Source organism: Ptychodera flava, chromosome 15 (genome assembly GCF_041260155.1).
Source record: "Ptychodera flava strain L36383 chromosome 15, AS_Pfla_20210202, whole genome shotgun sequence".
NCBI lineage: Eukaryota > Metazoa > Hemichordata > Enteropneusta > Ptychoderidae > Ptychodera > Ptychodera flava.
The window spans coordinates 37,691,000-37,716,702 of NC_091942.1; the positions used below are offsets into that span (position 1 = coordinate 37,691,000).

The following is a 25,703-nucleotide window of genomic DNA, read 5'->3' on the forward strand; positions in this document are numbered from 1 at the left end:
TTTTGTCAGTCCGTCAAACCAAATGCCACAAATATGTTTGGGAGATTATGTTACACATACCAGAAGCTTTGTGTATGACAGAAACTGCCTTTGATATATAACATGGCAATTGAATGACGTACACAGACCTTGGTGTTACCCTGATGATATCAAAGTAAAAAACATCCTTTTAATCTGCCCACAATGGCATTTTAGTCTCTACTGTATCTGATTTGATAGTTTCCATGGATATTGTGGATAAAACTAGAAAATGTGTGCAGTCAGTTCTGATGTCGCCAGGAAATTTTCAAACATTTAACACTACAGAACTGATATTCACAGGGAGCATTATATATACACAATTGGGATATAATTTCAATAAAGGCTTATATTCACAAAAATTTAGAGTTGTTGGTGAGGTCTAATGGAGCAGTTCGATTTGTAGAAATGTTGTGAACTTAATTATTCTGAAGTGTTGGCATAATTTGACTTCCAGGGTCATCAATGTAAAGTAAGGACAAGCTGCCAGTCAAGCAATAAACCTGCCATGTGCCTGTATTATTTATCTCTATCTGTGGCATGTAGAGATTAGGTTTCAGTAAACAATCTGAATCATTTCACACAATATATTATTTGATCACAGCAGATGTTTTGAAGACAGACTATGACCTTTCAAAGGTCAGCATATTTTCTTTAAATTAACAGCTACTATTTATTTAGATACCTATCACCTATTATATAAATGTCCATATTGAGTTTGTCAAAGTATTTCTCAAATATACAATCATACTTGAGAGAATAATCATTGCAATTTTTTCTGTTATTAAAATTAAACAAGTGTTGTCCAAGCCTTAGGCAAGACTTAACATTTTTCATTTTAATGTGCATACAGTGTACATAAACTAAGGGTTAAACAATGGATGATGCATAAATGTGGAATGATCAAATTTTCCTGGTAACAACATTACAATGTTCATCAATGAATGTGTCTGCATCATGAGTTCAAAGGTCATTTACTGGTACGACAGCTGGTACACACTGGATAAATTTATTATTTTAGATCTAGAAAACAAGTGACGATGTCAACTCTTCACTGCAAACAACATGATATGTATAGAATATGCAATATTATTGTTGACAAATGAATTTCAGTATTGATTAAATTTCATTTGTAAATAGTACTGGATGTTACACATAAAATGTAGATTATAGACACAAAAATGTACACTAGAATCTTTGACATTATTTGGGTAGAAGAACAAGAAATTAAAATTAAACAAACAGGACAAAAATATAGTGAAATACTAAGTAAAAGTTAATATATGTAACAGAACTTTAAAAATTGTCAGCACAGTTGCAAAATTTGACTTTCTTCTGAAAGAAGTTACAATTTAGTAAAATACTCTGAAATTTTGCGGATTACAGTTTTTTTAATGTAATTTGTGGTAAAAGCAGCAACTTATCAGTGTTGCATATGTATACCAGCATTCATAGATAAATTGTTGATATTAGATAAAGTTACTCAATGGTTTTACCAAAGAAGCTTGACCTTATTACACTAATTGCCAACCAATTCAGCCTGCCAACTGATTAATTACCAGCTGGACATTAATATTTTATTCTAGAATGTAAAATAGTTTTTCCGTAAATCAATGTTTAAAATCACACTTCATGTAATTCTTGATTTACTACAGTACCACAGTGTGAGATGCACAGAGCCCATGCACACAGAAAATGTAAATAACACTCTTGAAGAAAGTTCACTTCTACATTCAGCAGAGGTTATAGTGTACTTTTTAACTTGCAAGTGTAGCATAGAATGGAGGTGCATGTCTCAACCCAACAGTGAGATAAAAGATTAAATTTCTAGCCAAGACTTTCATTTGACCCCATATGAAATCTGAGAAATTCCACTTTGTAAATACCATGATCTGTTTCTGATCTGTATGTGAGTAGATATTGTGTTCCTTGGCATTAAACAGTATTATTACAGCTTAGCACTATTAATATTTTGTATTTGACTTTTAAAAACCTTTTTACTTGCTAATTTTTAATGTCTGAAATTCTAAAATAAAAAGAATATTTCAATGGTTTCGTTAAGCCTGCACAAAATATTGTAGGCTTTGCATGAATTACTTTTTTGTTGAAGTTGTTAATTAAAGATCCAGCTCAGCCCATTGCCAGGGTCAACCCAGTCTGTAAAATAAATGAGTTAATTACCCAATGAATGTCTAGTGATGAATTTACATCAAAGAAGATACAGGAATGTTCTGTTGAAACATCTGAAATTCACATCACAACAAGAAAATCAGAAATATTTTACAAGCATTAATAATCAGACTGAAAAACACAAATCTGTCTGCCAGTACCACTGCTTTGAACGGTTGATGTGATTTAAATGGAATGCTTAAAATACTAAAATTCTTTAAAATCTATGGTTCAACATAAAAATTTAATAGAATTGTGATCACTTTCCTATGTGTAAAAGTACACGGTTTGCAAATTTGAATTTTTTAAATATCAATAGCTACCATTTCACCGTGTGCAACCCATCAACACCAGTCAAAATTAGACTATAAAGAACTCTTTTTTTTTTAAACTTTCTGGTTTTTTCAGTTGTTAGGGTAACTTTACTGTTTTTTCAAATCCACCATAGAGCCTCTTGGGAAGAGGTCAGATCACAATGTGTCAGATATTTGGCACAGATTCTGAACATACTTGCAATTCAGCCAGCCGACAATCTCATAAATACATGATAGCAATGACAGCAATGTCTCCATGCATCTGATAACTGCAGTTCTCATGAAAAAAACAACAATGCAACTGACATTATAGTCATGAAAACTAACCCGGATACAGTTTTGTTAATAATTGACACTGCTGTGCATGGTTTTTAAAATAAAAAATGTAGGTTATGACAAATGCACTCCAACTCAAACCTGTTTCTTACAGATTTATTCACTGTCATCTAAGTCACTATCAAAGGTCATACTGAATATTAGGCATTGAGACCATCAATTAACATTCTAGATCAGTCAAAGATCTTGCTGCACATGTTTACTTCAATTATACACTGCTATCTGTACATATTTAAGCCGTCTAAATGCACAGACTGCTGTTTATCTCTGTACATTACACAGTGGATGATGGAAATGCTGAATGTAGGCAAACAGTTGTGTATCACTGTATTGTAAATGTAGGACACAGTAGCTATACTGTACAATGAGCTACTTGAAAACCTTTGAACTTAGGGGAGAACCATTTTATTTCTAGGGGGGATGGAGGATTTTGAGAAGAAAAAAAAATGTCACCAGGTGAAATAGAAGAAAAATAAATTGATCCTTTAATGGCTTGAGAAAAAAAAATTGTCATAACAAACAGAAGTGAAAAAAAAATGCACCTGAAATGAGCAAAATTTGGAAACCTCATGTATTCGTTGCCGGCGCGCCGCCATAGGCGGTGCAAAAATAATGTTTTTACCACAAGCAATTCTTATGTTTTTTATCCAGCACTTATGGTATAAGCATGCATGACAAAGGTCTAATTTACACCTCAGTGCTCTCAATGTTTTCCTTCCCTTTTCTGACCCATGAAATCATATTTCAGGATTTCTGTTGCACAATGGCATAGGCAATATCTAAAGGGGACTATTTGACTTCTGTAAATTGTGAAAATTTAAAAACACAAGACAGGAGTCAATAAACTAGTGTTAACACCAATATATGAGATATTATGTGAAGTTGCCCTCACTTTCCTTTATAGCATGCTGCAACGTATTGGAATATGGGTCACATTACACATGCAAGATGTTTTCTTCTGGTTCCTAGTGCTACTATGAAGGAAAGCAATTCACAGGGGTCAGGCTCAGCACAGCACTCCCTAGATCATTTAGCTCCTCAGGGATATTTTACCAGTTATCTCTTGTACATAAAAATTTAAGTGGCAGAAGTAAGGTTGGTTAGACATCTTTCATACAAACTGCTAGTTCTTTCTACATGCACAGAACAAGTTACTTATAGGTACAGTTGTGAACCAGTGATGTGGTATAGTTATGAACAACGCATTACAAACTTGATGACAATTAAAAAATTTGCACTGCTACTCCATTTGAAAAAAAAATTGATGCAGGTCTGACAGTAGAAAAAAAAAATTGCTGTCACTCTGACTGGAAAAACAAGCGACCTAACGGCCGATAAAGCTCCCCTGTGTTTATGTAGAGAATAACTATTTTTGACACATGTTGATGAAGAAGGTGGAAATCTTTGATAGCTCATTTCAGTGGCCAGAAAAAAAGTGGCTAAAAATAGCAGCAAAAATACACAATTGAAGATTTCATCATAATTTGAATATATCACATTGGATCATCCCTAAGAACATGTCAACCAAAGCTATCTGACGAGTAGTTTTTTGAGGATGAAATTTTTTGACCAAAAATGGCAAAAATTGCCCCCAAAAATAAAAATTGCAGATTTCACCATAATTTCAATGTATCATATAATAAAATAATCCCTTGGGACCTGTAAACCAAATATCAAAGCTATCAACTTGCAGTTTTGGAGAAACACATTTTTTGACCAAAAATGGCAAAAATTGCCCAAAAAATTTAAAATTGCAGATTTCATCATTATTTCAATAGTTATCATACAGGTCATCTATAGGAACAAGTATATAAAATTTCAAAGCTATCAGATGAGTAGTTTTGGAAATACACTTTTTTATCCACAACTGGCAAAAATTGCCCCAAAAATACAAAATTACAGATTTCATCACAAATTCAATATATATTTCTTAGTTTATTTGTAAAACCTGTATACCAAATTTCAAAGCTATTAGACCTGTACTTTTTGAGAAACACATTTTTTGACCAAAAATGGCAAAAATTGCCTTAAAAATGCAAATCTGCATATTTCTGCACAATTTGTACAAATCTGAAATAGATTATCCCTAGGGACCTATGTACCAAATATCAGAGATATCTGACCGGTAGTTTTAAAGTGGAAGATTTTTAAAGATTTTTTTACCAAAAATGACAAAAATTGCCTTAAAAATACAAATATGCAAATTTCACCAAGATTTGAACAAATCTGACTGAAGTCACCCTAAGTAAACTGCATATCCAATTTCAAAGCAATCGGACAAGTGGTTTCAGAGAAGATTTTTTTACCAAAAACAGCAAAAAATGCACCAAAAATGCAAATATGCAAATTTCACCACGATTTTAACAAACTTAAGTGAGGTCACCCTAGTGAACTGCATATAAAATTTCAAAGCAATTGGATTTGTGGTTTCAGAGGAGAAAGCAATTGTTGAGGGACGACGGACAACAGACAACAGACCACGGACGACGACGGAAAATCAACCTATTTGATAAGCTCCGCGTCCCTGACAGTGGAGCTAAAAATTGCTCCCACACCAACTTCCTCCATACCTCCATAAGCAAATTTCACCAAGATTTGAACAAATCTGACTGAAGTCACCCTAAGTAAACTGCATATCAAATTTCAAAGCAATCGGACAAGCGGTTTCAGAGAAGATTTTTTTACCAAAACCAGCAAAAAATGCGCCAAAAATGCAAATATGCAAATTTCACCACGATTTTAACAAACTTAAGTGAGGTCACCCCAAGTGAACTGCATATAAAATTTCAAAGCAATCGGATTTGCGGTTTCAGAGGAAAAAGCAATTGTTGAGGGACGACGGACAACAGACAACAGCTGACCACGGACGACGACGGAAAATCAACCTGTTTGATAAGCTCTGCGTCGCTGACAGTGGAGCTAAAAATTGCTCCCACACCCACTTCCTCCATACCCCCAGAAATCAAATGTTTCTCTCCTTAAGGTTTCAGAGAGGGACATGACAATGAATACAAATGGTCAGACACTACATAAACAATTGGCAATACAACAACATCATAACAATGTACATATCTTGATGCATTTTCTCATCAAGGGTCAAAATTAAAAAAAATCCTACTAAAATTTCAACAGCATATTATCAGCAGCACAATTTATATAGTGGAGGACTATATATTGTTGATATTGTAGAAGCTATTGTAGAGAGTTGTACTTTATGTATAGCAGTCGGGTAGGATTGCAAAAGCCATTATGGTTACATGCATCTAGTATCAAGACATTGACGGCGCCCCCATTTAAGGATTTAGGTGGAAATCCTTAAATAAGGTTACCCAGATTTCACTCTGAAATGGATACCCTAGGATATTGGTCTATAATCATTTCAATGTATATTACATGCAAATGTATTTTAGCACTGTAGTTCAACTAACATTTACAAAGATATTATTGTACAAATTCAGACTTCTTGTTATCGATTACAGAACTTGTATGTGTACAGACTGTATGCATATTAAACAGATCATTGCTAAAATAAATTTCTCTTTGACTATAAACGTGTGGTATCAAATCCATTAGTATATTTTTACTAAAAAAGACAAAAAGAAACTATAAGCAGAGGAGAAAGTTTTAAGAAACTGCTACACTATGGAAATAAATAACTCTGAATGATAACTTCCCAATTGCACATACCGCTATGTCAGCTGATATTGAAATGTATCATTATTTATACTCAGGAACCAGCTGGAAGTAGATATTATTGTTGATTTTTAGGAGGCTGTTAGTCTTCAGCTTGTCCAGCTAGGTCAAGGTCAAAACCTGTATAGTCACACAATCTTCCAGGCCATGAACCTGATAACCTCGATCAATAGTAAAGTATCAATGTAACTTACACTACACTTATAAGTGTCTTTACTTTACCCATGGTAGACTGTGTCAAGATCACAAAATCTATGTACCGTCTCTAGTTCCCTGAATGCTCCCCTGCAGTGTTAGTAACAATTTGAAATTTCCATTCTTGTATTCCAATAAAATTCATTTGAAGTGCATAATTGCTTTAACACTGAAATTTACACCATATTATAGGAGCCAACATGATAACGACTTTTGTTCCTCAACTGACAGTTGAAGAAATGACATTTTGTACAATTGATCTTTATTATTCTGCTTTATAATTTGATAGCAATCCACCAGAGGAATTCTGATGAAAGCTTGAAACCACAATATGAATACACCTTATGGAGACATGTCAATTCAGAATGATGAAGTGTGGCAAGTGAAGACATGACATGACGGTATTTTCTAAATTATCAATAATGACTGCCTTTCAACAGAAGCACAACTATGAAAAACAGAGTCCAGTTTCTTTTTTTATGAACAGTACGATTTCATTCAACTCATAAATTTTAATCTGTAGTACAGTCTGCCCGTCAACTATAAAAACTTTATCATCCTGAAATAGAATACACTAATTCTATATCATATAACATGCAATACAAAACATATGTGCTTTATGATTCAGTCCATTATTCTTGCAATACTTGTCAATGTTTACATAGTACGTCAACACTATAATCCATGTATTGTCATCATACCCTAGAAATGTTCCAATGGATACAAATATTTTCATTGGCAAGTGACATGTACTGTTTTGCTAAAACTGGACATTTGAAATTAATCACTTTAATATAAATTAATTCAGTGAAACTTACGAGGACCGTTAATTTCTTTATGCAAAGTTGACAGCAGTATTTTAAATATTGGAAGTACAAAATAAAATTGCTACTGTAGGTCTATGAAAGTACTTGGTGAGAATAGCACTGATTTGATTTTGGCAAGACAGTTACAATTGCATGATGGGAAAAAGTTCATGATTCATTTACCAATGACAGAGTGACTGAGCTCTAACTGGATTCAAAAGGGCAAATTTGTCCAGGGCTAGTCCTAGCACACCAACCAATTACGGATCAAATTTAGTTCTTTTAAGACATGATCACGAGAAAAGAATATGCCAACATAACTTTACAGCTCTGGCTGTTCATGCTTTCCGCAAGCGCACAATACGCACAAGAATTAGGGCTAAGTACCGCCACTGACTATTTTAATTATCAGACACAAATTCAGCAAATCTTTATTGAGTTTGCAGCAAGGATTAGGTCAAGTGCCGTGCGCAAGAAAGATGGTAGCTAGATAGCAGATGCTAAGTTGTCTACGTCAGCAGATGAGTAGATAGATAACCAGTATAAGATGTCTACGTCAGCAATGCAAAGTGACTTCAGGACATGTTGTTCTGCAGGCAGCCTAGCTCCGTGGACTTACAAACTGGATTTGTGTTAACACACAATTCCTTATTGAGTGTATGCAGGGGGCAAGACTCGGACACATATCAGGCAGTTGAGAAATAATCAGTACATATGGCACAAGTACCACAGGTCGATTAGGCATTATTTGTGATGATTTTTCCTATTATTATCATAACAAATGATTATGAATATTAATAAATTATTAATATGAATGTTACAGAATATTAACTTTTATTTACAAACAATACTGTCTGGAAACCCCATTCTTGTGATAATTATGATTATTAATAAATTATGATTATGATTATTAAAATCATATTTTACACATTGTAATCTGCATATCTGAACAACCCTCCTGAAACCCTTATATAGTTTGTATATTTTGCATTTTACACATATAGACCCTATGTTATAATAATAATATAATAATAATATTTTTATTGCTTGCTTGTAAATATAGGATTTACATCACATTTGTGGCAATAAAAGTGTGATACAAAAATAAGTTAAAATTTTCTTCAATAAAGATAAAGTATTACAGTATAATAATAGTAGCTAATAATAAATATAACTAGGTATTTCTTTGTTTATATAAAGTAAAAATATAATCAGCAAGTTGTTCATTAAAAGATATGTTGTATGTTGACAAGTGAAATTGAAGGTGTTTCAACATGATTTGGGGAGTAGAACAAGAACTTGTAATTGACAAACATTGTACCTTTATTGTATTTTCAAGATGTGAAAAGGAATACTATTTCATTAAAGGCTTTACTTTACTTTACTTCACTTTACTTTACTTATAAACTTTACAACATTTTGGTAAAAAAATCATCAAACAGTTATGTGGGCTACATAACTATATCTAGACCTTTAAAGTTTGTCTATAATCAGAAATGCATGATGCTTGCAAAGGTATGAGAGTATAAGAACAGTGACATACAGGTACATGTACACACTCACACATACATGTACACACTCACACATACAGGTACATGTACACACTCACACATACAGGTACATGTACACACTCACACATACAGGTACATGTACATGTACACACTCACACATACAAAGGTACATGTACACACTCACACATACAAAGGTACATGTACACACTCACACATACAGGTACATGTACACACTCACACATACAAAGGTACATTCTTAATCAATAAATTAGTCACTTTGTTGCTCAAAAACACATTCAGGGAGTGCAGTCACACAAAAATTACTGCTTTCAAAGTATGTAGTTTAAGCTAAGTTCAATAAACTGTGATAGCATCTAATGTAATTGAAAACTGGCTGACATGCTCTGTGGATGTAATTTCTCTGAAATCAGATACCATTTTCATACACAAGCCATTAATACCGACTGAGCAATTCACATCTAGGATAACAATCACACTATACAATTGCTAAAAATAAATATTGGATAAAATCTAGATTGTACCAGTGCAATTGTATATTGGACTTTTTCCATTTGACTCTGTGAAGTCCACATCATTTTCATTGCGATTAAAATTAAATTTTGCTTTGAACTGGCTTCTAAAGACTATAATTCAATGACTTCATCAAGACAGCTAACAATTAAATTAATTGTACATAATGAATACTGAAGGAATAGTAATAACTTGGCCTTAGTTTTGAATATAATTGTAACTGTGACATAACTTTGCACTACTAAGGTTTGTCTGTACAATCTTTGGTTAAAACATGCATTTCAATTCTCCAAGCTGATGTCATTGACTGATTAAGAAATGCTCAGTAAAATCTTAAGGATCAAGGTCAACATGCAATGTTCATGCGATCAAGATTGAGGCAAAAAAATTTACACTCCTCACAAAGCTATCTTTTATTGGCAATTATTATTATCTGTCAAAGCAAGACACAGTCACATACTCAAGTAATTATTTTGATTTTCAGTGTACATGTTATTTTCACACATGATCATCTCCGGTAGTGGTAACATTTGATTCATTATCTAGTATTTTCTGTACATTTCTTGTTTTTATATAAAATACTGTTTCTTGTTCTACAGTGGAAATCATGTTGAAATGTGATACATTTAATTTGTCAACCTTAGAGCCCCTAGCTGTATCTTTTAGCATTTTTTATATGATTTTACTTTAAAAGCCAAAATAAGTTTTTGAGAACGTACTAATTTTGGTGTGTGTATACACTTATTGTTAACTACCCTTTATGCAATTTTGAACAAGATGCAGATAACACTGTGATTAAATCTGATAAACATTAAATTGCAGCCCCATGCATGCACAGGGGACCAAACATGCACTCTCTTCAGAGAGTAAAGTATATGAAGAGAGGGTATGTTCGGAGAGAGTTGCATCAGATCAAATAATGCTAGTGTCCTTAGCGTTTCTGATGACATAATCTACATTACGTTTGAAACAACAACACAACTGTTATATTCGTTGAATTTTATTGTCAACAACGTTACAACAACACAACTTACATAAACATAAACAACAATACGAACAACAACAACAATACAAGTTTGATGTTCGTTGAATTTATTGATCAACAACAATACAGCTAATATAAACATAAACAACAATACAAACATTTACAACAACAACCAGATCTCTGGGTCCCCTGTGCTCCATACAGAAAAGCAAAAACTGTGGATACTGTGCATCTGCACTGAAATCTTCACACAAACTGCACAAAGTATATATCCCGTGTAATGCATTTAGGGGTGAATGTTTTCAACTGTGACAAGTATGTTCTCTTTCCTTTGTATTATTACCTATTTTTGAAAATGGCAGGAAATCAAATCTTTGACGAAGGAATGGCAATGCAGTGAAAGCGATTTTCCCTTCATAGGGTGGAATTCAGAGAAAACCAGGAGAGAATAGGAAGATATTTAGAGGTCAACAAATTTCAAGAGTTACAGCTAGTGGGGCTTTACAATTCACACAATCCGATGTACACAGCACATTGTGTCAGCTATAAGGCTTGTTTCAACTTATTTTGGAACGAAGAACAGGAAAACAGTCTTGAAACAAAAATTAAACCAAAATTTTATCCAATATTACAGCTATCATCCCTTTAACAACTTGACTTTCAAAGTTGAATTGCAGTGTCCTGTGTCAATATTAACAAACAGCAGTTCCTTTTCTTATTTTTAACTTTTGATTAAATAATTTTTTTAAGATTAATTTCCTAAAATCGTGTTACCTTTCAAAACTGAATCATCTTTAAAATATCATTGCATGTATTAACATGGTGTGACAGTATAAACACTAAGTTTTACTCACCAAAATTAATTTATGAATATTTAAATACATCTGTACATCAAATCTTTACTGTACTGGCTGAAATATTCATTTATCTGACATATCCTGCAGTATGCCATAACTTGGCTGCGTCATTCTAGATTCATAGAAATACCGTTACCTGAACATGGTGCCATGAGGTTGTCTGCTGGTTGCCATGACATTATTTGTTATCATGTAGTTGTCAAAAGGTTTGGGGAAGCCATTTCGGAACAGCAACTGGAAATATTAAACAACTGACACTTTTTGTTCAAGAACTCTGTTTGATGACATGTGTTTAGAATTTCAACAAAGAGTTTCTTTGAATTACTCATAGTCATACATGCAGTTAAATATTTTTCTCTACAGTCAAATAACAATTAATCATTTTGCATTATTTTTTGGCTGAATATTCATGTTATCATTGAACAAGACTGCACTAACTGTAAATTATTGTTGAGTGTTATAATCTGTTTGTTGTCTTCAAAGAAAATTTCATGAGATTGAGCAAATCATTTCTATTATCCTCAGACAAAATTATCTCCAGACTTGCTAGATTATCTGAATCTGTGTCATGTCTAAGCCAGGCATGTATACTCAGAGGGCAATGGTGACCAAAGGATGTAGCTGCCAATTTAAGGTAGCTGAATACAAAATAGACACTTTCAGATTTTTATTTTTTTCTCAGCTATAGAAGTCCCAAATCCAAATAAAGTATATATCTGAAAGCCCTGATATTGGGAAATCCGACCGTGCACAGTTCATTATTTGCATAATAGTAACATGACAAGCGATTTGCTGAACCTTCCAAAAATCGGTTTTTCCACCCTTTAGCGAACACACTGCAAGATTTCCAGTTGAAATTTATGCTTTGACAAACCTTTGTATCCTTCAAATCTGTGTCTGGGATTTCCTTTGTGCCTTTGTTTTTTTGTTAAGCACTATTGAAGGTGTCATAGACTAAGGTACTTTTCAAGGAATTGTACTTGTCGTACGTGTCATATAATTTGAATGGAGACTCCGAGAAAAAATTGCAGACAATGATTTGAAGGATATATATCGCTAATTAAGGCTAAAATCTGAAAGTGTCTATTTTGTATTTGCTACCTTAAGAGTAGCAATAATGTGAACATCCTATACATGTACATGTATGTACATGTCATCAGTCCCTCTGTGATCGGATCATTAATTAATTTACATAAATGACTAATATGTTTTGGTTTTCATGGAAAGCTTTCCACTGATAAAACTTAACATGATTATCTTAATGGACCCGAAACAAGTGAAGCATACAGTATTTACACTGCGATGTTTCTGGGCAGATTCTCTGACTTAATTGATCAACCAATGAAAGCTACAACTGTGGATATATTATGATATCTGCATCTCGATTGTCCCTTTTCTCCATCACAGCTGCATGGCCGTCTAACAGAATCAGATGATGCGTTTCAATGGTTCTACTCCGGAATAAAAAGCGGGACGCGATGCGTACGCCGTTCTACATACTCAGTACGCCCAAATAATCACGTGATGCGGTACAAACAAACCCACATGTGTGTACTGAACGCGTATGGAAATACAAGTACGTCTGTGCGCGTTTGCGCACATGGCTTTGTTTGTACCGCGGTCGATTCTAATTCCGGGTTTGGCCAATTAGCACTGCAGATCAAGGGGTTAGTGGAAAACTGCACAATGAAATTTGAGGCAGTTAAATATTTCATCATACTAGATATTATCAACTAGATATAAAATGTCTTTTGAAATTATTTTCTGGGTTTTTTTGCTTGGGATATATTTCAAGTCATCACAATTAGGTAATAACCACGTCAATTAGACAGAGCAATGCACAGCTGTGCTAATTAGTGAAGTCAGGCATGTCCATTATTGATCAGCTTCAATTGTAGTAACAATAAAGATCATTGTAAAAGTGAAACCAATTGCTGAATTAGCAATCAATGTGTCGATATAACAATCTTTTTTGTGGCATATTTCACATCTAATTATAAATTTGAATAATGAAGAATGGTTACCCAGATGTCAGTGAAATTTGACAGTAATTATAAGAAAAATTCATTACTTAATGTTAAATTCTTATCCTCAATTTTTATTCTGTCACCATGGCATCATGTAAACATACATTCTGATATGATCTTAAGGAATATGCATGCATAAAAACACATTAAAATGTCCAAATTACAAAGACTGTTAACTTACTAGCCCTTTTTCTCTTAGCTCAACTGTAATCATTCAGTTTGTAATATTACCAAATGAAACTTACCAAATACATTTCAAGGACCTGCAACTATAATGTTAAAGAGCCTCTTAAATATTTGAGTATTCCGTTTGAGTCAATTTTCCAAAGTTGATAGGCTATATTAATTAGCTGCAAACTTAATTAGGCTGCTTTGATATTTCTGTTGGTAGCTCAGCTTTCACATGCACCTTCAGCTAAGCTTTACAAGCATTAACACCTCTTTTAATTGTTATGATGATATTGTATATCAACACCAATTGTCATCTTAAGTGGCACTAATATTACAACCTGATATGGGACTCTTATATCCAAATTGGTCACTTCAGGAATCAACAGGCTTTAATACCTGCAGCTTTGTAAGTCAGCATTGTGGAAAATACAAGACTGTCAAGTTGCCCAGGGGTCAATAAACTCTCAGTGATCTCTCTTTAATCGTCCACAGGGAATGTTTAAAATGACAGGAATCCATTGAGCTACTTGCATCATCAGCTTCTGTGTAGATCAATGTTGATCAAGTTACAAAGGAAAGAAGTCTTTCATTTCATATTGTATGACTCCCAAAACTTTGTCATTTTTTCATATCAAGAAGATCTAAATGAAGAAATCACAAATCAGTTTCAGTGACCATCGGTAGTAATAGCTAGTTTAAAGCATTGACACCTACACATCATTTCTTTGTTCAGGCTTTGTTCATTTTAGATTTTAGAATTGGCATATGACAATTTACTTAATTAATAAGTGTTATATCGGTATTGATGAAATTTTACAATCAAAGCAACTTGATAATTTCCATCAATATAAAAACTGCTACATGTACAAAGTTACAGTGCCTTTAAAGATTACAGGAAATTACCCATAGTGCAACAATATACTATGATCTGAATTTGTAATCTGAATGACAATGCAAACCTGTGGTGTAATACCATAAGATGATTTGAATTTGTAATCTGAATGACGATGCAACGGGGGAGTTAATTTTAAAAACTCCAAAGCTTTCCTTTTTTTCTCAATTATTTTAGAATTATACTTGTTAAAAAAATTACATGACGTCAATTTGCCGCAATCCTTGCATTGCCTGTCTATCATGTGGTATTTTTGTCAGAGAGATTTGTTAAACACGGCACAGATAAACGTTGATTGATGGATGAAAATTCAAGCTGTTATGCTGATTAAGATTCATGTGTGCATGAATGCAGTCAATGATTTGGTGATATATACTATAATGTAATCCCGGGTGTAATCCGCCCCTTAGCATGTTTCTTTTTGACGATATTGTTTTGTTAAATATCATAGCGTACGTCATCAGGGACAAATGATGTCATACTGATGTAAATGAAGTTCACATAACAAATATAACCATCAAGATATCATTGGCAAATCTCAATATAATGATTCTTTCAATGTTAAACAACTCAATTAAACAAGAATGTATTAGCTTCTACAAATTTCTAATTTCCTGCATGGTAAAATTTTCAATATTATCATCATAAAAGTATAGCACAGAATATTTATTTTGCAAACACAGTTCACACTTATGTTGTAAACAGAATCACACATCATGATCAATGATATGATATGATATGATATGATATGATATGATATGATATGAGATCATGTGATGTGATATGATATATGATATGATATGATGTGATATGATGTGATATATGATATATGATATGATATGATGTGATATATGATGTGATATGATATGATATATGATATGATATGATGTGATATGATGTGATATATGATATATGATATGATATGATGTGATATATGATGTGATATATGATATGATATATGATATGATATGATATGATATATGATGTGATGTGATATGATGTGATATATGATATGATATATGATATGATATATGATATGATATGATTTGATGTGATGTGATATGATATTAGCATTTCAAATACTTCATTAGAGACAATTCACTACAACTGATTGGACCCAATTAATTATTATGTTCTAAAGACAGAGACAAATGTCTATATATTCTATAATCACTGTACAGGAATCAGTGTGTCATCAGTGTAATATATTGGAAACCCAGTGACACTTAACTGTCCATCTCATCAATAGACACGATGAAGTACAACTCAGAATCATATTTTTGATAAGACTTCTATGTGCATTCAATATTCAAACATTGCAATATGATTTCTGAAATTTAGTTGATGTCATCTTAGTACATGTAGTTTGAGCTAGCAGTATCTAGAGCAAATTGACAATGAAAGTCTATCTTGTAATAATTACATAATGTCAGTTGCTATGGAAACCATAGTTATGATACATTTAGGTCACAACTGAATCCCTTAGGAAATCCTAATCATTTCTGATCAATGAACACATCCCCTGATTGCAACATATACACATGAGTACTCCTACTTTTATACATGTACATACATGTATAGCCAGATATTTGGATTTCGGTCTGATTTTATCAATAGAAAGTAAATATATAATTGTACCTTCAACAACAAAAGTACGTAATTACCCTCACTTTAAAATACCAGATATACCACATAATGGACAATGAAATGTTTAAGTGTGCAAAGTGGAAGACATATAACTGCCATCACAATGGTGTATCTCTGTTGTAAATATACGTACACTGTAGAATACACGCACTGGGTTTTCACTGAATACCTTAAGATACCATTTCTACAAGTAGTGTTTGATTTCAAAGACTGAACTAAAAAACCCTATTTACACTAAAATGCTGCACCTCCATATTGAAAGTTGCTAAATGTTTTTTTTAATTTTTTTAGCAGCAAATTTCAATCTTGAAAATGCTCAATAAAAACCTGATATACATTCAAGACAATTTCCATTATAATAATCTGTTTGAGTAATTACTTATTATCATTAATTGAATCACTTCGATATGTTATGCAATATGACATATTTCATTGAGATTAATACAAAAAACATTTATAGATGTGAAATGTTGTGATGCTGTAGTTTTGAAGAAACTGCACATTAATTGCCTGATGTTTGAGGGTGATACAGGATAGAGAAATGCGTTGTCACTACAACGTTTTCACTGGCCCACTGCATCACAGTCCCTGATCTGAGTCCGACTTAAAAAATACATGAGAACAGTTAATTCCAATGCCCCGGTGGGTCAGCTTTATTTAGGACGGAGTCCAGAGGTGGACCTGAGTTCGAGCTAGGACTTAACTTCCGCATTCACAGTGCGTGCACACATCAATCGCAGTACGTGTGAGCATATCTAAAATTACTGACATTGAAAAATGCAGCGATTTTTGGGCATATTTTTGAGGTACCATGGCCTTTGTTCAGTTGTCGTTGAGTTTTAAATCATGGCAGACGTGTCCTACGCAGCCAGACATGGAAATAATTTGTCCAAAGAGGAAGTGGCGCAATTTTGCTTGGCGTATGGCGAAAAGAGAGCATCCAGAAATTGATGGACAGCACTTCCAGAGATAATGCAGTTTATTGAACAGGACTAGCAGACAAAGCAGCAGCCAAGCCCCTGGGTGGTACTCCCATAGAAAAGTTGTAAGGGCATATGTGCCCCCGAAATGGGTCACTTTTTCACAAAAATATCCCTAATCATCCTTAAAACCCTAAACATTGGTTAATAACAATTATTAAAGCAGAGGTCCTGTTCTTTAGGAAAACCTCCACATGCAACCAGTGTTGCAGCCAGGAATCTAGGAGACATGCGTCCCACTACCGCTTATTTTGGGGGACATTTTCCACATATTTGGGACAACATGTGTCAGTTGTCAATCAAATTTTTTGTCAATTTATAGCAAATTAGTTTCACAAAACAAAAATTCAAGCCAGGACCACGTCACTTTGCTTGAATTTCAGGCCATATACGTAGCAGTGAGTAATCCCATACATGCCTCCCAATCGAGCTCTATAGGCAAGTTAAATTATAACATCAAGTGCAGCGTTTTAATTTCTTCTCATCACTTAACACCCACTAAACACAGTGGTCTCACGAATGTGCCCAAGGTGACCCGAGTACACGAGAATGGACAACGGGTTCCATTTTGGGGACATTGTCACAAGGGTGCGTCCTGGCTGCAACACTGTGCACCAGAATAAAGATGAAAATTTCAAGAAATTGTCAGGCAAAATCGCTTTCAATGAGTCAGGGTATTTTAGGAATATTCAACATGGTCGATTTTTTCAAATCGGGCCACACAACCTCCCCCCCCTGAAAGTAAAAAAGAGTAACCCCCCTGGGGCAGTCAAGGGACAACATAGAGAAACCCCAAGCAGTGTCACTGAAAAATAAAAACCATGAAGACAAAATTCAAAGATATCATTGGCCACAATGTCCAGAAGTAGTTGGGGAAGGAAGACCATGCCATTCTTTGATGAACTTTGTGAAATCCTGGGTAATCAATTGGCGATTAATCCATAAGGCCAAAAAAATAAACTGTGCTGTTCCGATAACATGGTTTTCAAAAATAAGGTAGGTAGGACGGCAGGAATTTTTTTTTTCAAAATACTATTTATATGCATTTTTCAGGGGTTCAGGGCGGCCAAACACTGGCCACAACATTTCCAGAAAAATGTCTCATACATATAAAAGGAATGAAAACATAAAAGACATCCTCGTTCAAGCAAAAATCAAATGCCAAGTAATGAACATGTGATTTTACGGGTTTTTTCTTTCTTTTTTTTACTTCCGTGTTAAACATACCTCTAAAAAGTTTAGGGTCGCCAGGTAAAAAATAGGGTAGGTCGTGTTATCGGAACAGCACATTTTTTTTTGTTCGGCCTAAAGCCACTTTTGTTGTTGCCATGATGCCCAACATATCCAATGAAGTCATTTAATTAGGTCGGTGTCAGTTTCAAAACAAAGACCTAAACTTTAGCATGTGGATGCATGTAAGTTTCCTTGGACTAATCCCCTGTATTTGCAAAGTGTCAACACAGACTCTGCAAAGCCCAAGAAACTCACAGTGAGAAGAAGCCTTATGACACCATTCTATGATTACAGTATTTATTTAAATGCTAAGAAGACTGATAAGAAATAACAAAATGAGTATGTTGCAATAATTACCAGTACTTATTATATAATTTGTATATGAGCGAAATTACTTGAAAGATTCAATTAGTCAAATCAATCATGGACAGCAACTTATGCTCCTACTTTGAAACAAGCAGAGTACTTTATTGTCACTGTGGATATACGATAGTGCTGTCCACTTAATCATACTGATCTGTCACCCTTGAAATCTGGATTGTCATTGAAACACTGAATTGTTACCATGAAAGTTTAAACTCAGAACTGTTACTATGGAAACACTTTACTGAAAGAATGGAAGTTCAAACATTGGACTAGCTGTTACCATGACAACAGTGAACTATAAACACACACACTCACATTCCCATTTGTGGAATTTTTTTCTACGCTAATGATTTCTTGCTAGTCTATTTATATAGATGCATCAATTAGTTTATAATATGAGCATCGATCACTTCATATTTTCATTGTGTTTTGAGCAAATAAAGATGATAAGAAATTGCATGGCTAAATGGCTACATTTTAATTTGATAGCAAACACTGCCATTGGACAATACATCTGAGAGTTAATTAATCTGCAGCACAGCAGTCAAATTGATCAGTATATGGATTTACCACACAGAATGACATACCCTTACAGATCACTTGAAACACGTACTGCACAGACATTGGTACACTAGATGATTAATTGATTAATGTACCAATGGCAGTGAGAGTAACAAACAGTCCAGAGTACACCATCATATACTGTAAGTCACAGTGAGATCAATGACATTTCTTAACCTATATGTCATCTTTGTTGATTTTGAAAACAGTCAGAGCTTGCAACTGTTTTGTTACGGTATGTTAATGTCACATGGGGGGGAGAGAAGAAGCGCGGGGCAGACAATCAACAAAGCCAATAATATCAGTATTACTTGCTTTTTAAAGAATTACTAGTCAATGAGTCAGCTGATATTGGAAGAAAAACATGTACAAAGGTACAGTGACACCTGCCTTACAGAACTACATGATAATGTATGATATAAACTTATGACTTAAGGGTGATCAAGTCACTTGCTAGTACGTCATCATAGCTGCAAACAATAGAACGCACACTCTACAACACGCACGTCCACTGTACGACACCATGCTCACTGTAAAAATTACACTGTGGTTTTGATGAAAACTTTTCTTCATACAATTTATAGTCAGAGCTTTTAGCATGAAAGCGGACGTTGTTAGTGATGATTGAATGCTAATAACATTATCTTCGAGTTTCAAGTTTTAAATGTTTAAATGTCGATATATTTACAAATTATTTATAAATCCCAACAAAATAATTTGAAAAGGACATATTTCTCATCAAATTGTGATTTTTCACATTTCATATAAGGGGAGGGGGTGATGTTAAGCGATATAGCATTGTAAATAGACTGGTGGCCCCATATTTTTATTTGATGCATATAATGTGCAATATTTGAACAATAATTTATGAAAAATAAACAAAATTGTTGGATTAAAAATCAAAATCATTCTACAGTGGTCATTACTTTTAAGTTTGCAACAGCATTAACTGTTGTTTTGGAAGGCCTGAAAAGTTATAATTTTATTCTTATGCACATTTTCAGCGGAAAAATAGCGAAAACTTTTATTTATTATTCAATGTGGTTTACATGTGAGTAAAACAAGTGCTGCATTTCAAGAAAGGAACTGACAGTAAATATATTGGGTTGGGCAACGCTTAAAGGAGATTATAATTTCTGTCATTCGATTGGGATAAAGCGGGTGTATTTCAAATACCTCTAGCTGCCAAATTAATCTGGTGACATGTTGATGTTTGGTCTCAATCTCATCCTCACATATAAATCTTACTGGTAGGGAAAAATGACGAAAATTGTCGGCAAAAAATTTAGTCGCTGGATCACCTTTAAATCACTTCAATTTTCAAAAGTCCTGAAAATTCTTCATTGTTGCTTTTTGTTTACCATTGCTTTAGTATCAAACACTCTTAAAAATTCTTGCCGAACTCCTAAACTCAATAAGGGCCCAAGCTTTTCATTAACTAATTGCAACTCAACTTCAAGCCTTTCACATATCTTGCCCTAATTGTTATTCATGGATGATTTTCTAATGAAGTAATGACTTCAAGCCGAGAACTAATTTATTCATTCTCAACATGACCTCTGATTATTTATTGTTTATATTAATACGACAAGTTTTCAATCGGGTTCGAACCCACAACATACGGCATCAGTCGCCTAGCGGAGAGGCCACAGAGAGAACCACTCGGCTAAATCTCCACTCCCAAAAAAGAGTGGTTCAATAGCCGGCTAAGTTGTTACATTTTTTCTGACTGAGACCGCTCCACACGTTGTAGAGTTCGTGAAGCATGACACGCACGCATGCTCACAATCACACATCGCACACACAAACTTTATCGAGGCGAAGAAACTTTCCTAGTATTCCATTCATTATTCATTAATTACACCATTATCATTAACTCATTATGTCTAACAGAAGAACTGGTAAAATAAAAAATCCTGAAAATTCAACTGTTTCAAAATGTATACTTGTACCTTGACTCTTTAGTCCTCTTGTAGTTTTGACGCGTTTGATGTTAATTTCAAGCGTCAATTACCCAGATACACCAAAATGACTTCATTTATTTTTTGCAAGCTGCCAGCTATGTATCACGTTTCCCAAAGAAACTGTTAGAATCTTTTCCACCAGGGAAATCAGAAATGTAGATATGAAATTTCATGGTGTTCAAAATGTTTGGGCGTAATATACTGTAGGACGTATACAATAAATACATAATCCTGAACGACACAGGAAATGTCATTATACTAAGACTGTTTTTCTTGCAACTACCACTTTCAACTAATGATACATCAGATTAAGTTTACAGGGACATTTGACAATAACGAAATGACAGCTTCATTCGGGTCGACTGCTCTAGTGTATTCAAGGTATTGTAAGTAAAATGAGTAATTCCTTCGCTAAAGAACTAACATGTTTCATTCTCAGGACAATCATCATTTTCAGATCATAAAAATTTCATTGACAATAACATGATTCGATTTTGAACATATGCAAATGAACAATAAATTAACAGGAGTAGTTTGTATATTTTTCAAAGGAGACATTGGATTGACACTTAAAGAATAAATTTGATTGATTTTGTACTCAGTGTTTATTTTCACTAGGGAGTTTATCGTCTAATTGGTGATGGAAGAACAGAAACGCATGAAATAATATTATGTCTACAATACTGTGTATGAAACATTACAATGCTTTAGTGATACCATGACAACCATATTGAATACTTCAACAAGAGATGTCAATTTCATTCTTACAAGTCACGCAATAAAATGATTATCGATTGGTAGTTATGGCAACTGCACAAAAGGATCTATTGGTAACTGTTTGTATCATTTAAAATACATGTATGTAGCTTAAAGCTGTGCCAAGGGTCCTGTCTCTATGTAGAGTTATTTTTTTAATATGGTGACGCATACATGTAATCAATATAATTGTTATAATTATCAGTCGATTGTTAGGAATTATCAAGTTCTGACTTCTGAAGTTCCACAGTTGATTTTTTGAAATTTTTGGCAAGGTCATGGTAGTGAAATTTTATAATCTTTTCACTTGACAAATGTCTTCAACAGAAAAAGATTTTAACAATATGTCACTGTTTGCAACAGTGCCAATGTTGATCATTTTGACCCAATAGATCAAGTATTCTAACTTTGGATTTAGGATTTATCTGGGGAGTGTTATATTGTTTCTATAAGACCAGGATTACAAGGACACTAATATTTCAATTATAGCCAAAACTTTCGAAGATTTTCTGAAAGATGCATTCTGTTTGCTTGTCATTGATATTTTCTTGTACTGTTATAAAGCTTGTCTTTGTGTTGCATTGACATTATATCTTTGATGGGTAATGCTCACGTACTACTCTGCTGTCAGCAAGAATACATGCAATATGTCTGGCTTTTAATTCTAAACTGAGACAATATATTGTTCATTCTCAGTGTAAACTGCACTGAAATGTTTTAAGAGAAAAGCACTAATTTATAATTAGCAACAAGTACAACTTAACATTGTTTTACACAAACACATTCCATTTAGTAATATCACATACAGTAACTACATTTGATTTAGAACAAATACTTATATCAGTTTGCCAGTAAATACTTACAAGTTCTATTGTCATCAAGCAAAATTTTCAATGTTTATCGTAAACTCTTTTCCTCATATAATTGATGATATGCAATGTTTTACGGCATATTGTACTGTTATTTGATTTATTGGCTGACCAATATAAGTTGTTGTCGGAAATCAGTTCCAACCACTGTATATAATATCACTAAATGGAAAGTGTTTCTGCAAAGCATGGTACTTGTTGCTAAGTGCTTTTTGTTAAAACATCTCAGTGCAGTTTACACTGAGAATCAACAATATTATCATCACATGAAAACTTTGAAAGCATAATGATTGAATGCAAAACATAGGAATTTACTGCTCTGTAATAAATATCAAGTTATATCTGGCATTCTTAATTACAGTTATACATTATTCAACACAATAAGAAAACAATTAGCTTTGGTTTTTCAATAATTGTGCTGATAATCTGATGATTGCTTCAGAATTTTCCCCAGAGCCAGTATAGCAAAGGGAAAGATAAACAATTCATTAACATAACAATTACTTTCATTGTCATGGAAATTCCTAGGGAAAACACCAATGTTTGTGCTAGTAATAATTCCTGCAAATGATGATGCGATACAAACACAGAGAATCTCAGCATTAAATTTACAGATTTGATAATTACAATAGCTCATCTACAACTGACTAGCCCCAGACTCTTCATTCATGAAATAACAGTATGGAAATATAATTTAGATATTTAACATCTTAATACAACTTTCATTGCTGATGACAATTCTTTAAACTAGGTCACAGTCAAGTCTGTTGGTAGTCTTTGTAGTAACTCTGATGATATACATGTATGCATGGTTATTGATATCTGATGTATCCCTGGGAATAGCAGCATTGCAAATCTGTTCTTTGATACTGTAGGTAAAATATTGGCATTGATCACTACATGCAGTTATTCAATTTCTACCCAGCATCCTCAGAACTTGTGCCATTGTAAAACTAATAATGATAAATTGCAGCCTGTACTAATGACTGATACAGAAAGTCTATCTGTAACACTTGACTTGATGATTTTTATTTCGTAAATAAAAATGTAAGGAAAATGGAATATACTACAATTGAATATATTGTCCCTACTGAATTAAATATTTTAAGACAGCAACTTTCTAAGTTATAAAATCTGCATTATACTGTTTAGGAGTACAATATTGACAGCTGATAATTTCAGGCTTTTTGCTTATTAAAATATTTGTTATTTTTCTCCCTACAATATATGTTGAATGCATTGCACATAATATATTATGCGTTTCAGAAAATGTTTACTTTACAGCGGTTCTGAGCTTCTTAACCATTAGAGAATTGTCAGATTAAAAAGGTCAATTTCTTGTCTTGGAACCTTAAATTTTCCTAAAATGATGATTACATTAAAGTTTGTAGTCTAGATAAACACAACAAATATTCTTTCAGATCATACAAGTCCAACTGTAACATCCTCATTCTACACATTTAGCACATTTACCTGTATAAAGGCTTGATGAAGCCAGCTTAGCACTGCAAAAAGTAATGCATGATAGCAGATGTATAGTACACCTCATATCCACTTCATCGGTCATGATTAAAAAAACAATGCATTTGATGACACCTGTGACATTTTTTTCTGTACATATCATAATTTGTATCATATGTACATACTTTGTGTGCCATAATTGTGCCATTATTACAATGAAGCTTTAAATCTGTGTAGCATACTCTTGCCCTTTAGAAATTTAAATAAGGCAATTCCGTGGTATTTTGTTTATATTTTAGTAAAAAATGACCGTGCAGAGACTTGAGTTTTAAATACATTTCCAGCAAAGGTGAGAAGTGTTGCCTTTAAAATGATACTACAGGTATTGTGGCATCAATTATACATTGGATTGTTACTATGGTTACACAGATATAAAAGTAACACTGCTAGGATATCTCACCTTATTTGTCGATATGTGGAGGTACTAACTGTAGAGTTACCATTATTGTTCATAATAAGTAGTAGTGGTGGTTTGCGGGATCCAGCTTTATTTTTAGATTTCTCTTCCTTTGGCGATTCTTCGACAACTTGCTCTTCATTATCCTCATTTTGGTGTTTTTGAAATTCTCTCTTCACAACCATACAAAGTATACTTCCAAAGCAAACCATGATGATACCAAATGCCAGAAAGACAGGTCCAATAATCTGAAGAGATCTATATGAGTCATTGTAGCCAAAACCTGCCATAAAAATCCCGGATATGACAAAGAATATTCCAAGAAACAAAAGGCACACAGCTGTAGCACCTTTGGGATTTCCAGAATACACAACTTTCTGTTTCTTGGAGTTTCTGTATTTCTTCCTTGGTTGACGAAACCACCAGTATTGCCATCGTGGTCCAGCATAGTATGCGCGGGGCATACGTGGTTGGTGGTATGTATGAAACATGATGATCAATGTCTTGATTGCTTCCAACTGTTTTTACCTTGTTGTCTGGTCCTGTAATTCATCTGCCAAATTCTTTTCTAACATTGTCTTGTCATATTCTTCTGGAATATCTGCAAAAAATAATTGTGAAAGGCAATAGAAAATTAAAGTGAGAAAGTAATTAAACAATTGTGTTCTTTTAAAAAATAAAAAAGTACAGATGCATAAATTTTGCTTTATACTTCATTTCATTCGAAACTACAACAAGGGCTATATCGTTGATCTCCACAAACACACCAGTAAGGTTTGTAATAAAATGGATTGGAATTTCACTGCTGTGACAGCGAGTATTCCTTTCCAAAGAGAAATTGCATTGCACAATCATTAATTTGTAATTAACAATGTGAATTGCAACAGTCAACAAGTAACTGTAC

The 25,703-nt window shown here is 33.6% G+C and overlaps 1 protein-coding gene across 1 annotated transcript in view; it reads right to left on the bottom strand.

Moving 5' to 3' along the window:
• The window catches only part of LOC139152096 (uncharacterized), a gene marked incomplete at its 5' end in the record, with an annotated part of 30,810 nt that extends 5,410 nt beyond the window's left edge, over positions 1-25,400 (bottom strand). Inside the window, 1 exon segment of the mRNA XM_070725198.1 lies at positions 24,803-25,400. Coding sequence (XP_070581299.1) covers positions 24,803-25,290 — 488 coding nt within the window.
• Positions 25,401-25,703: the final 303 nt, after the last annotated feature.